At 55.2% G+C, this 13,176-nt stretch overlaps 4 protein-coding genes across 4 annotated transcripts; 2 read left to right on the top strand and 2 right to left on the bottom strand.

Annotated features, from left to right (window-relative positions):
- Positions 1–352: 352 nt before the first annotated feature.
- Positions 353–2,350, bottom strand: CDEST_12829 (Putative phosphatidylinositol-glycan biosynthesis class S protein; the record flags this gene model as incomplete). Its single annotated transcript, XM_062928985.1, has 2 exons — positions 353–1,866; positions 1,949–2,350. The coding sequence occupies 2 exons, from the start codon at positions 2,348–2,350 to the stop codon at positions 490–492; spliced, it is 1,779 nt and encodes a 592-aa protein (XP_062785036.1). The 3' UTR covers positions 353–489.
- Positions 2,351–3,843: 1,493 nt separating this feature from the next.
- Positions 3,844–7,289, top strand: CDEST_12828 (Putative AMP-dependent synthetase/ligase domain, AMP-binding, AMP-binding enzyme domain, ANL). Its single transcript, XM_062928984.1, has 3 exons — positions 3,844–4,998; positions 5,238–5,992; positions 6,045–7,289. The coding sequence occupies exons 1-3, from the start codon at positions 4,992–4,994 to the stop codon at positions 7,173–7,175; spliced, it is 1,893 nt and encodes a 630-aa protein (XP_062785035.1). The 5' UTR covers positions 3,844–4,991; the 3' UTR covers positions 7,176–7,289.
- A 431-nt stretch (positions 7,290–7,720) lies between these two features.
- On the bottom strand, positions 7,721–9,736 carry CDEST_12827 (Putative peptidase M41). Its single transcript, XM_062928983.1, has 2 exons — positions 8,838–9,736; positions 7,721–8,775 (listed from the first exon to the last, which is right to left on the bottom strand). Exons 1-2 carry the CDS (start codon positions 9,456–9,458, stop codon positions 8,521–8,523), a joined length of 876 nt encoding a protein of 291 aa, XP_062785034.1. The 5' UTR covers positions 9,459–9,736; the 3' UTR covers positions 7,721–8,520.
- A 371-nt stretch (positions 9,737–10,107) lies between these two features.
- Positions 10,108–12,158, top strand: CDEST_12826 (Putative methyltransferase type 11, SAM-dependent methyltransferase gTMT-type). The gene is made up of 4 exons (XM_062928982.1): positions 10,108–10,558; positions 10,756–11,306; positions 11,380–11,497; positions 11,552–12,158. The coding sequence occupies exons 1-4, from the start codon at positions 10,413–10,415 to the stop codon at positions 11,724–11,726; spliced, it is 990 nt and encodes a 329-aa protein (XP_062785033.1). The 5' UTR covers positions 10,108–10,412; the 3' UTR covers positions 11,727–12,158.
- The last annotated feature ends 1,018 nt before the right edge of the window (positions 12,159–13,176 follow it).

The raw sequence follows: 13,176 nt of genomic DNA, 5'->3' as shown, positions 1-13,176 counted from the left end.
CTGGCGAAATCAAAGCTTCATATACAGGTAGGTAGGTACCTTACCGTAGGTAACAGTAGTGCCAAGGTAGGTCCCCAAGTACCTGGGTTCCTAGGTACCTACGGAAGGAATGGGTTATCTATTGGACCCCGCACAAGACCCCGCCTCACCGAAACTCAGCGTTCATAGAATCCCGTTTCCTTTCTGAACATCGAGCAGTGGCATCAACGAGGACAGGGTCGCCATGAGGATTCACTGGCAGCTTGCATTCTGTATCATGACCCACCAGCTCCCAGGCACCGATGGAGCAACAGTGCATGTGCTGTCAGCTCTGACTCAAGCTAGGTAAAAAAAGAGAATCACACGTGTATCCAAGGTTCGGGTTCAACATCCTCCCACCATTGCCAAGCTTCACAAGTTGGCCGAGAACACGAGGTTTGTATAAACTCCAATTCCAATAGGCTTTCTATACTTCCTCTTACGCTAGTGTTGGCCGGCCTGTCACATTCTCTAAAGCTTTTTCTTCGCCTCGGCCTCGGCTCTCTCACGTCTTCGTTTCCTCCAGGCCTTGATCTCGTTCAACAGGCCCATGACCAGCGGCACACCTACCGGCCCAAGCAGTGGCAGGTAGACGGCAATTTTGTGCTCGTCGGGGAAGTAGAGTTGGCCAACCATGCTCTTCTCAAAAAAGGCTCGCTCCGCCTCGGCCTCGGCAATCCTGGCATGTTCCAGCCCCTCCGGTCCACCCAAGCTTGCACACGCAAGCTCTAGGTGATGCATGGTTTTGGCAACGCCATCCGCAACGTTGCGGGGAATAGAGATGGATGGTAATGCCCGTGACAGCCTCGCCAGGGATCCCAGAGTAGACGATGCCCGCAACAAAAGGTCTGCTGAGCGGATACGCGTAAGAGTCGACAATCGGAGGGGAAGAGACCCAGACTGGGGCGTTCCCAGCAGAGATAACAGATGACCGCCAAAAGTAAGCATCGGCTGCTTGAGGGTGGCAGCCGGCACGTGAGATGTCGTCGGCGGCAGCGACAGGAGATAGACCGTTCCCCACTGCGGGATCAGCCAGGACTGGGACGTCTCGGACCCTGAATCCAGTCCAATCGTCTGGTTTCCGACGAAGAGAAGAAAATTCACCGTCGGGGCGCCACCGATGGACGGAGAGAGTGGCCATTCGGCTGCGTTGATGAAAGACGCAAGGTCTTCCTTGCTCAGGACTTGAGACTGGGCGCCAGGCGTGGCGTAAAGCTGCACCTGAGTGTCGATCGTGAAGTTGTGGATGGGACTCAATACATCGAGCATGGGCTTCATGTACGCCTGGATGGCTGCCTCAACTTCCCACGTGTTGGGGGCAGAGCCGCTAGTGAAGAGTGAGAAGCTCAAGTGATAGGTCGGCGAGTACCGCAAAGAACGAGTCGTCCGCTTCGCCAGCGACTCGGCCGACTCGGGCGACGTGCCCTGAGGCTTCACATCAGTAGCCCCTGACGCTGCTGAAAGAAGGTATGATATGATTGCCTGTTCCTCGGCGTAGGTGGAACGCAGCTCGTTGGCTATGTAGGAGGCCAGCGCGGAAGAGGACGACGTCGGCGAGGGAATCGAGTTCGGTGGGTAGGTGATGTCGAGGACCGGGGAATGCGGGTTCAGCGATGCCGTCATCGTCTCCCCAGGACTGAGACGAATTGTCAGGGCGATCTGCGAGTCATCTTCGGTGGCGGATGGGGCATCACTCTGGGGCGCGAGCTGGAGACGCAGATGGTGACCCGAGAAGTCGTTGAGGTCGTCGAGGGCGTGCTGAGTGAGACGAAGAAGGTTCTGTGCTTCTTGCTCCTGAAGCTTGTTGGCCCGCACTGATATGCGGAGGGGAAAGACAGGACGACAGGCCTGGAGAGGAACCCAGTGGTCAGCAGGATTCTCTCGACTTTGAATGCGTTGCCGGCGGGGAAGTCGAATGGCCTTCTCATACCTTTCCATCTGCCCAATGTTCCATGTCACGCAACGGCAGGTTAGCGCGATAGATGCTCGTGGTCATCCACCATATTGGCAAGCCCAAAATCAGCACAATGGCCCAGAAGGCAAGAATGACGAAGGATCGGCGGCGCACGTCGGACGGCTTCTCAGGGGGCGGAGCCTTGCGAGACTCGGGTTGCGGCGGCGAGACGGTAGTCGTCGGCTGGTCACTGGGCAGGCCCGCGCCGGCTGCCGGGCTACTTGTGTCGTCAATGCCGGGCATTGGGGCAGCCGTTGCCATATGCAGCAACGTTTGGATCGGGCTGCGCAGCGATCGTGAAGTTGGGAAGCACAACGGGGAAGCTGTAGCGCGTCGGTAGGTGGTGTTTGGGGGGATGGGTACACATGTACAGCACATACAGCGCAGTGCTGACATAATGCATCTCCAGCCGAAAGGTAATTAAATACCTTGTTGTTCGCGATGAGTTAGCCAGGGAACCTTGTCATTTCATGGTGGCGCGTGGTCACGTGCTTAAAGGGACATCTCGTTCGTGGTCGCATCGCACTGCCACAACAGCTTCATCCACTGTCGTCCTGCGAAGCGCAGAGTCAAACACGCATCGAGCTGACAACTGAAAATGTGTACTAGAAACAGTTACCGGAAGCATTTAACAATGAATGTCTTGACTATCGAAACTTGTCATGTGCACCTCACAACTCCTTGTCACAGACTGACGTGTGCGGATGCGAATACTGGAGGACTCTCGCAGGCTTTGGGCCTGCGCGTCATAGGCAGCCAAGAGACGCTGCTTGCCGACGAAGTCGCGCCGCCGCGCAGCGAGTAGCAGGTTCGAGGACCGTTTCCCACAGGTGAGCTCATCGTACATCAATCGAGCGAGCGGACATCACAAGGGATGGCGGAGGTTTTCGATTCGAGCCGTTGATCTTGTGACATTTACTCAAAGCAGCTGCAGCGTCGCGATATCATTAGTACGCACTGAGCTGCGCAATTCTACAGTTCGATTTAGTGCCAGTCTCATTTGAAGCGTCCGAGTCAAGTCGTCAAGACAACATGGGCCCGAAGATAGGCAGACTAAAGTTATCCTTTCTTTTTCCCAACTTCGGAATGGCCCAGGAACAACGATGGACCCCTGCTGCATCGGGCCGCTCATCAAACAACGTCTGTCCGTCCGTCCGTCCGTCTGGCACGAGTTGTTGGTCTTGTCATGCCCAACAGGCCTAAATGTCAGAAGTCATGACAGCGCGAGCTATGTTGATCGCATGCCACACAAGCAAACACCGTATGTATAGCGCCTCGGCAACCGTTGCGGTCACAAAGTTCATCGGAAACACTCCGGGTAATTCGTTGCGATGCGAAAAAGCGATGCTGCCCGCACCTGCGAAGATTCAACAAGGAGGCAGGATACCGAGAGAGGGAGGGAGGGGGGGAGGGAGAGGGGGAAGGAAAGCGAGCGGCAGCAGGCTCGTTCCCATCATCAAACAGGGACAAGGACCGGCATTGAACACGACAGAGAAGCAGGAACGAAAAGCATGGACCGGCCCCGCTCTCGAACCAGCAAATCGCAACTCGCCGTTGTAGAAGCCTCGTGCTGTGCACGTTACCTGCGCTGCGATTCTTGCCCCCCACGCCGAATCGCATACTCAAACAAAGTACTAGGCGTAGACGCAACGCCTGTACACAGAAGTTGGACGCAAGACCCACGAGCTTCGCCAGATGCCGAGGCACCCAGCTAGCTTCCTTGTCGCACACCTTCTAGCCTAAAATGGCAGGCAGGCCAAGCCTAGCGATGCAGCACTAACGCAAGTGCGCAACGCAACGCAACTCGCCGATCCGCAGTGGCGGCAGTCGGCCTCTTACTATCGCTGTCAGCGTCCGTCCAGTGCTGTGTAAGTACCTATACGGAACAGGCGTTCATCGATCGCACTCGCATTGCGCCGCTCACATCCCCCCATTTCTCCAACTCCAACCCTCAAACCCAGTCATTACCTTTTGCGACGACGCCGGGCACACCGTGGCATGCTCTCCCAACGCTCGACTTACACAGAGGCCAAAGACAACCTTCCCAAGTGCCACAAAACGTGTGTAGCTGCGGAACCACGGGCAACTGGGCAAGCCCCAGCGCCAACACCGGCGCCAACGACCTGCCGTGTTCCTCGGCTGTTGATAGGCGATGGGCGGTGATGGCGTGCCATGTGTCCACGACCTTGGCCATATCATCGTCAACGTGGAGCTTGCCACCCGGCGGCCTAGGTTCGGGGCCCCATGTCCCTACCATGTGAGAAGTTCCCCGTCGTCCCGCCCTTCTGGTCGCCAAGTTTGCCTCTATGTATCCGTATCCGTAATTGACGGGGTAATTACATGGGCTCACACGTCCCACAAGCCGAACGCTGAGGTCACGGCTCCTTCGGATTGTACCAGACTCGGGTACGGATAGAAGCCCGCGAGACCTGGGGGGTTCAAGTTCAAGAACACAAGCGTAGCGCCATTGCTGGGCCCGCATCGCATCGCACCGTGTCGTGTCGTGTCTCGTCGTGTCGTGTCATGCATGATAGGACCGACGGCTGGTTTTATCTCATCTTTCAACCCACCCCCCGGTATGGATTCCTCAAACCACGGACGACACATCCCAACGCCGACTGCAACACAGGCTCTCTGGTCTGGATTTTAATTCTGTGACGACCTCGACAAGTCGTTACAAATACCGACCCTCACCCTCGCGCAATTGGTCCATTTTTTATTTTTTATTTTGACCCCGAAGCTCCCACTGCTCTTCTTCCTCTCAACCATCAGGTCGGCTAACAAGCCTGGGCCCATACACCAACACTCCAGTTCCAGTGCCTTCTTCATCGGACTACCAGCCACTCTCGCCAAGAAGACGTCTGGCCACTTGCCGCCTTGCACTGCCACGCTGTCTGCAAATTGTATAGAACCTCGACGAGCCCTCAACGGCCCCGGTGCTGCAGAAGGAAGATCTGGCTGGCCCTCCGCATTTCCCACGCCAATGCCCTGGGAGCCTTGCTAAATTCCAACCAACACAATGCCTGGTAAGTGGCCTACTATGTGTGTGTGTGTGTGTGTGCGTGCGTGTGTGTTCTGTGTGTCGCAAGGCTTGCCGGAAAAGTTCGCATCTTGTCGTCATGATTGCTCAAAGTCTTCCCCCCTTGTCCCCCACGCCGCAATCGCGCATTTCTTCAGCCCCCAACAGTAACTGTAGCTTTGGATTGGCTCCCAATTACATTCTTGGTTCGATTACGCTGACCCAGCACGTCTTCCAATTGTTTAGTTCCGCTCGCCCTTGCGGTACCAGCTGCGGTCGCAGCTTATTCCTACGTCAACGCTCGAATTTCCTTGTGGTATGACCGACAACTGCTCACCTGCGCCTTGCCCGCGACTCTCTCCGCGCTCTGGCGCGAACGAACCGACCAACTGAACCAGTTCTACGTCCTTGAGCGCGCCGCGCTCAACAAATCTTCGGCCAAGCGCACATTCATTGTTTTCGAGGGCAAGAAATACACCTATCGGGAGACGTACGATCAAGTCCTGAAATATGGCACTTGGCTCCGGGAACGCTTCGGCGTCAAGCCCAAGGACATTGTTGCAATGGACTTTCAGAACTCCGACGTCTTCGTCTTCTTGTGGTTTGGCCTCTGGTCCATCGGCGCAAAGCCAGCCTTCATTAACTATAACTTGACCGGCAAACCGCTAGCCCACTGCGCCAAAGCAGCGAAGACGAAACTGATGCTCATTGACCCCAACGTTGTCGCCAACGTTGGTGACGATGTGAGGACCGAGCTGGATGATGTGCAGTTTGTTGTGCTCGACGATGCTGTGCACCGAGAAATCGACGCCACTCACCCCAAGCGTGCGCCCGATACAGATCGATCCGAAAGCCAGTACCAAAACCTGGCCATCCTCATATACACGTCAGGGACGACGGGCATGCCCAAGCCGGCTATCGTGTCCTGGGCAAAGTGCATTGTCGGAGCTGTATTCACGTCGAGGTTCACCAGCAACTCCCCAAGCGAGGTTTTCTATACCGTATGTAGCATGCCCCTCGATCCTCTGCGCCTGCTTCTCTAACCGTCGACAGGCCATGCCGCTGTATCACAGCTCCGCCGCCCTGCTGGGCTTTCTCAACTCTCTCGAGGCGGGCGCCACCATTTGCATTGGACGAAAATTCTCGACAAAACTCTTCTGGGAAGAGGTTCGCTCGTCCGGGGCCACCATCATCCAATATGTTGGCGAGACCTGCCGATACCTTCTCGCCGCACCGCCTCAGGTTGACCCCAGCACGGGTGAGAACCTCGACGCGAAACACAAGGTACGGGTGGCCTTCGGCAATGGACTTAGGCCGGACGTGTGGAACAAGTTCAAAGACAGGTTTGGCATCGACTCCATCGCCGAGTTCTATGCTGCAACTGAGGGCTCCTTTGGGACCTGGAACCTGAGCCGCAACGACTTCGCCAAGGGCGCTGTTGGAAGAAACGGCATGCTCTACAGCCTAGTGCTAGGCCTTGACGTTGCGTTGGCCCAGATGGATGAGAACAATGAAGCGCCACTAAGAGACAAGAAGACGGGCTTGTGCAAGCCCGCCAAATCCGGCGACCCAGGCGAACTCATGTTCCGACTCTCTCCCAACGACCTAGACCGCCGCTTCCAAGGTTACTACGGTAATCCTGATGCTACAAAGGCCAAGATCATGCGGAACGTCTTCTCCAAGGGGGATGCGTGGTTCAGGACAGGTGACGTGGTGCGGTGGGATTGCGAAGGACGACTCTACTTCTCCGATCGTATAGGCGATACCTTTCGCTGGAAGAGTGAGAACGTATCGACGCAGGAGGTTGGCGAGGCGGTGGGCTCGCATCCGTCGGTACAGGAAGCCAACGTGTACGGCGTGGAGGTGCCGAGCCATGACGGTCGCGCGGGATGCGCCGCTGTCGTCCTGCACGACCAGCCATCGGAAGACGTTATGAAGAGCATTGCGCAGCACGTCAAGAACTCGTTGCCCAAGTACGCCCTGCCGATCTTCCTGCGCGTCATGCCCCCCGAAGCCATGCAGACGACCGGTACGAATAAGCAGCAAAAGCACGTCTTACGAGCACAAGGCGTCAACCCAGCAAGCACGAGCGTTGGGGTGGTCTACTGGCTGAAGAATGACACATATGTGCCTTTCTTGCAGCGAGACTGGGATGAGCTCAATGGTGGACGAATGAAGCTGTAAAAAATACTTTCGGGATCGATTCACGCTAGCGAGATACCATTCTTACTTTAGTCCACATACCTTAGAGAGCATGGCCAACACTGGCTTAACGAAAAAGTACGTATCTTATGTTGATTGTTCCATGTGTGCATCCTGGCCACGCATCTGCAGCGCGCGTGCTATTCAACCGACGGCGTGATGCGGATGTGACCGAACCTGCGGGCTCCCTCTATCCCATTGTAACACTTCCCTTGCTGAGTGAATACAGTGGGGTTGTCAGTCCGGAAACGCTGCGGATGTGAGGGGGGCGGGATCACCAGTTCGTCCGATGCCGGGTATAAGAGTTGTGTCCATTCATGCTAGCATCTGTCCACCCTCTGTCCACTGTTTGCTCAGTTCTCGTCACTTTCTTTTCTCGTCACTTTCTTCCTTCGCCCTTAGTGCTCGTATCATGTGGGCAACCCGTCCAGAGACTAGGCCGGACCAGGCGGCGGCATAGGAAAAGGTTACAAGAGGTAACTTCCGACGTCAACTGGCGGTGCGAGGCTCTTGATGGGCAGACAATGAACGGGCTCAACGTACTTGCTCTTGAATGGCTACTTCTTGACTTAGTCATGACCATCATGCTCATATACTGCTTCTAGGACCAAATCGTAAAGCTACTGCTTATCCTCAAGCCTTAAAAGCCAGTGTGCTCATCTACAAATGTGCCTCATCTACAAATGTGCCTCATCTACAAATGTGCCTCATTAAATATCATATTCATAGCCCTATACAAAAGACTCTCCCGAAATGCCATCGGCGAAATGTGGTATCGAATTGCCTTGGGACTGGCCCGTGACTGGCAAACTGACGAAGACGGAGTGCGGGTGTGCTAGACCAATTACGCTGCCGTTTCAAATCCTTTGCTATGCGAAGGCAACCTTCGCCGTTGCTCAGTCGCAGCCTTGATCCAGCAGCAGTCAATTCTATTCCAAGAATTGTCGTCGTCGTCGTCGTCGAAACCCGCCGAATAGATCCGACTAAACACGGCACCGCCGCCGCGTCTCCACCTGCGACCCACGGCCTGTAGATCAGAATGTGGGCGGGTGACACATACTGTATTGTACCCACAAGGTTGGCCCTTCGCGGACGAGACCGGAATCACCGACAGATTGTCGGGAGAAAAAATAAAACGAGCCTGCTATCACAAGGACACGATGCGAGGCGCCCGTGGATATCCTTCGTTATCGTTCTTCGTGACCAAATATCGATGCCTCGATATCTGTTTGGGAGGGGAAAGGGTTCGAGTGTAATGATGCCGGTAAATATGACACGGCACTCTTTATGAGCCAGTGGCTTGAACGTCTCTCGCTCCAGGCAGAAATCATCTTGTGGGCAGAAAGTTCTTGGAATCATTCTCCTGTTCGGCGAAGGACTGTGGGAAGGCGGCGAGGCCCGCAACGATGGCGATGGCCATTAGGCAAACGCTGATGACGGACCAGATAAGGCCCCAGCAACGAGAGGAGCCACCGTAACGCTGGGCGAAGACGCTGGCATCGGAGCTGTTGACCTTGCGCATAATGAGGTCGTCACAGATATCCCAGACTGAGTAGAGGGAGCTCATGACACCGATGAAGAGCTTGGCAACGGGGTCAGCTGTGTCCGTGAAATGACGATGGCGAAGGCCGCAACACGACTTACAACGACGAATCTCAGCGCTTGAGCGTGTGAGATGAACCAGGCCGCAATCAGCAGGCCGACCGCGAGTAGTACAGTGAGAATGGTGAGCCAGTCCTTCTTACCCCACCACAGGGTCAACAGAAAGCAGACGCCCAGTACCATGGAGGCGATCTTTGACGCGTTGATGTTGAACCCGCAGAAAATGAGTAGGCCACCGATGAGCGAAGAGCCCAAGTAACCAGCCGGGAGTGTGATGGCCTGCTTGCCGCCTTTCATGAGGGTGGCGCCACCCTCGTTGGGGTCGAGGGTGATGGACAGCACTTTGCCTCCGGTGCAGCAGGCGGTGATGGCGTGGCCGAACTCGTGGAAGGCGATGACGAGCATCTTGAAGGGCCACAGGACCTGGCGGAGGAAGGGGACGTTCCAGAGGATGGCGATAATGACGGCGTAGGCGCCGATGATTCCCAAAGTGACACCCTGGGTGTGGTTGACGGTCAGGTTGCGGCGCGCGAGTGCGTGGGAGGTGGTTGCGCGGGCGACCTCGGGGAGGACGACGACGGCAGCACGCTTCCAGAGGTGTGAGGCAACGGCGCCGGCGTGGGCGAGGCTCTGCCTAGCCGTCGTAGTAGGAACGGGGGCCATGGGTTCGTGCTGTTCCTGCTCGTGTTGTTGTTGTTGTTGGTGGTGGTGGTGGTGGTGGTGGTGGTGATGTAAATCGATAGCGACAGACGGGGAGTAGGCGAATGAACAAACAACGGCAAAGGGATATCCTTCCGATGAGTTCGGGCGAGGGTGGGCCGAATGTGTATTAAGAACGAATGTGGTTTTTTTTGTTGTTGTTGCAGAAACCAGAGGGTATGTGTGTACGTTACAGGCCTTACAGTTTTCTTTTTTCCTACAAATGGTCGCACGGCATATACGTAAACAAGCAAGGTAAAGAGCTTACGCGGACGTGGGCTGGGCTGAGGCTGGGCTGCATTCCCCCTGACAAGATGGAAAGGGGTTCCACACGGCCCCACCCCGGTAGCCGGCACTGGGCATGGGCACTGCCACGATGTAGCATGTGCCGCCGCCGGTTGGTTTGGCGCGATAGTGGCTGAGGGACTGGTCTTGGTATCGGCCTGCTGCCGGTTATTTTTGGAACTATAAGGACCCTCTGCTTATATCAGCATTTAAGCCGCGTGAGGCTGGTGAGGTGGCTTGATCTCTATCCCACAAAATACCTTAGTAGAGACGCATACGGACCGGCCTCACTCAACATGCTTGCTTTTCATGCAGGTGGGTGTTTTAGCTTTCCCATTTCACTCAACGGAAACATGACGTGTTTGTTTTCTCACCACTACTCAACATGTAATACGAATATGTGGCCCACCTCGCTTGGGAAGCTCCCATCTAGTCTCCGAAAGCTCTTGAAGCTACCTGTCTGCAGCCCACCTCTGTCGATCCCGTCTCTGTGCATTTTGTCCCATTCGACAACCAGCTCCGGACGCACTTTCGAAACCAATTGACAAAAAAACAAAAAAAGACATTTTCACTCGGCAACGACTTATACTCACTTCGTTTAGATCGACACCAATCCTCCCTGCACTTCTCACGATGGTCGCTGCCGTAGAGAACCCCAACACGGAGCTCAGCCAGCAATATGACACTCCCCTCGGCCTGGCTCACTCGACCATGCAGGCCCTCAAGGATAGGATCAAACTCCATTACGACCTTGCCAGTGACTACTACCTGAGCCTTTGGTAGGCTTTTTCGCGTCTTGTCTCGCTCGTTCGCCTTGCATATCGTGACACCCTCTCCCATCCCATCTTGGTCCCTCGATTTCCCTGCTTCGTGCCAGCTACCGGCGGGGTTCAGTGGTTCACAGAAGCTATGGCTTTGCGCAATGCTCTGCTGGCTGTACATGTAGACATTCCATTGGCTGACTTGACCATTTCAGGGGCGAACACATTCACCATGGCTACTGGGAGGACGGCTCCGAGACCAAAGAAAAAGCCCAGGTTAACCTCATTCAACTGCTTCTGAAACTCTCCAACGTCGGTGAGAACAGCAAAGTCCTCGATGTCGGATGCGGCATCGGCGGCACTACCCGGTATCTCGCATCAACTCTGGGCTGTTCGGTCACCGGCATCACCATCTCGACGAAGCAGGTTGAGATCGCCAACGGGCTGACCAAAGCCGAGGCGGCAAAGGACTCGGAAAAGCCCGACGTCGAGGCGGACAGTGACGGGTTCTTCCGCCTGGGTCGGGGCAGGGTCCGCTTCATCGAGCTCGACGCCGAGAAGATGGGCGACTTCTTCGCCGCGGAGGGTGGTTCCTTCGACGCTGTTTGGATCAGCGAGGCCCTTAGCCATTTCCCTAACAAGGCTCTCTTCTTTGAGAACACGTTCAAGGTGCTCAAGACTGGCGGCAAGTTGGCGCTCGCAGATTGGTTCAAGGCTGAAAGCATAAACGAGACGGACTTTGTCAACGACATCAAACCGATTGAAGGTGGGCAATCATATGCTTGCTTTTCAACTCACCTTCGACTGTTTCAATTTTTGCTGACACGTCCTATCGCCAGACGGCATGCTGTTGCCACCATTGTGCACTCAGCAGGAATACGTCGGCCTAGCCAAGAGTGCCGGGCTTTCCACTCTGGCAGGGCCAAAAGACATCAGCAAGGATGTGAGCAAGACTTGGTAAGTCACGCAACACGGAAAGGTGTTCAGCACCCAGACTAACACTCCCCCTAGGGATATAACCTGGTCTCTCGTTCAGAACCCATCTCTTTGGGCCTTCGCCTTCAGTCAGGGGCGGGACGGTATTGCCTTCTTGCAGTCTTTCCGCGCCATGAGGCGGGGATATGCCAACGGCACCTTTCAGTATGCCGTTATGTCGTTTGAGAAGCCAGAAAAGAGCAAAAACTGAGGTGCGCAATGCCCGGTTGCGACTTGCCCACGCCGCGAAGCAGGACGGTAGTCTCAAACTGTTCAAGTACAATAATCCATAATACTCGCATCCCAAACCAGTCTTGCAAGTCTTTAGGGCCCCTCCAGCGTGCGGGAAATCGACCACCTCGCCCAACGCATAACCAACAGCTGTCCATGAGCGTATGTTTGATGCCTCTGCTTCCTGATTTTTGTTCAACCTCGCACAAGAACGACTGAGGCTTACAGGTATCATGGGCATTTCCCTTGGGAATGGAGGTCTTACCAGAAACGAGTTTTTTCTTTTCATTTCAACAACCATGCTTCCGAAGTTAATGAGACTCTATAGTCACCAATGGGCTGTTGATACTTCTGCGACCACGGCTTGAAGCTGAAACATGCTCACGTTAACCCCCGTATGCCAGACAGACTCTCGCCCGGTTGTGACCAGTTGTTAAGAGTTGCGAGAAGGCCAAGCTGAACGGCGTGGGATTTTCCGCAGGTCATCAGGAGGCTTTCGTCAATTCTTTTCCTTGGTTTCCCTGGCACAAGAGCGAGAGTCTCAGCCAGCAATTACCGCCCCAAATGAGGCGTTGAAGCAAAGATGACTGAATACAGAAGCAGAAGGACAGAACGCCTACTTCTGCTTCATGTCCGTCTTATTCCCCAAACGATGACGACAGAAGGGTTGTGGTAGCAGCCGCTGCCCGAGACAGTCGGACATGCACGCCGGGCAGGCTTAAGGAGTCAGACGAAGCCAATCCCATCAATCCGGTCGAGTTGATGGTTGGTCCGGCTGGCCACTGCTGAAATACTTCAACAGGCAGTTGCTCCAGTGCTCGAGAATCCGGATCATGGCCCAGACCCTGCCCAAGGCTTGGTATGAAGTCATGCATTGCTTAGCCATCGAGAATTTGTCTTGGGATATGATCCAACCAAAGGTCCCCGAGACTTGCTCAGATCACTGCTATATAGAGCAGTGCTACTGCATGACAGTTCCAAAGCGACTGGTCTTGGAAGCGTTTGCGAACTTCCGACCCCCGTCTGTTTGCCGCTCACTCGTGGGTATGACGAATGCCGCGCCGTCTGCCGAGACTTACATCCAAAAAGTACAATGATGCCTGCCATTCATCGGTTCAATTCGCTGCGGATTACAGTCGGAGCCCCCACCGCCGGGCACAAGGGTGCCGCTTGGCTGCCTTGCCGATCATCATCCGCTCACCACCATCGGTCGCTTGGCCGTCATCTTGGAGGCTGACACGCCGACGAACGCACGCCGACGTTCTACCTATGGCACGGCTGAAATATGGCTCGTCCCATCCCACGCTTCCAGAAGCCCTCACCTTTCCGTCGCCACTCGAGGTACAGTCCGCTACTGAACGCCCTGCCGAGTTGGGTCTAAGTACTCGGCATTAATTCTTGATTTGATTTCACGGTCGTTGTTCGCGAGG

Source organism: Colletotrichum destructivum, chromosome 8 (genome assembly GCF_034447905.1).
Source record: "Colletotrichum destructivum chromosome 8, complete sequence".
Lineage (NCBI taxonomy): Eukaryota > Fungi > Ascomycota > Sordariomycetes > Glomerellales > Glomerellaceae > Colletotrichum > Colletotrichum destructivum.
Note: the sequence above shows the minus strand (reverse complement) of the source record. Positions and strands in the feature narration are given on the sequence as shown.

Bases quoted from the DNA above. Each gene is read 5' to 3' on its own strand.
- CDEST_12828 (XM_062928984.1), top strand. The intron at 5,993-6,044 runs GTATGTAGCATG...AACCGTCGACAG, and splicing joins CAAGCGAGGTTTTCTATACC to GCCATGCCGCTGTATCACAG.
- CDEST_12827 (XM_062928983.1), bottom strand. From the start codon at position 9,458: ATGGCCCCCGTTCCTACTACGACGGCTAGGCAGAGCCTCGCCCACGCC. The intron at 8,776-8,837 runs GTAAGTCGTGTT...CCCGTTGCCAAG, and splicing joins AAGCGCTGAGATTCGTCGTT to CTCTTCATCGGTGTCATGAG.
- CDEST_12826 (XM_062928982.1), top strand. From the start codon at position 10,413: ATGGTCGCTGCCGTAGAGAACCCCAACACGGAGCTCAGCCAGCAATAT. The intron at 11,307-11,379 runs GTGGGCAATCAT...TCCTATCGCCAG, and splicing joins CGACATCAAACCGATTGAAG to ACGGCATGCTGTTGCCACCA. The intron at 11,498-11,551 runs GTAAGTCACGCA...CACTCCCCCTAG, and splicing joins AAGGATGTGAGCAAGACTTG to GGATATAACCTGGTCTCTCG.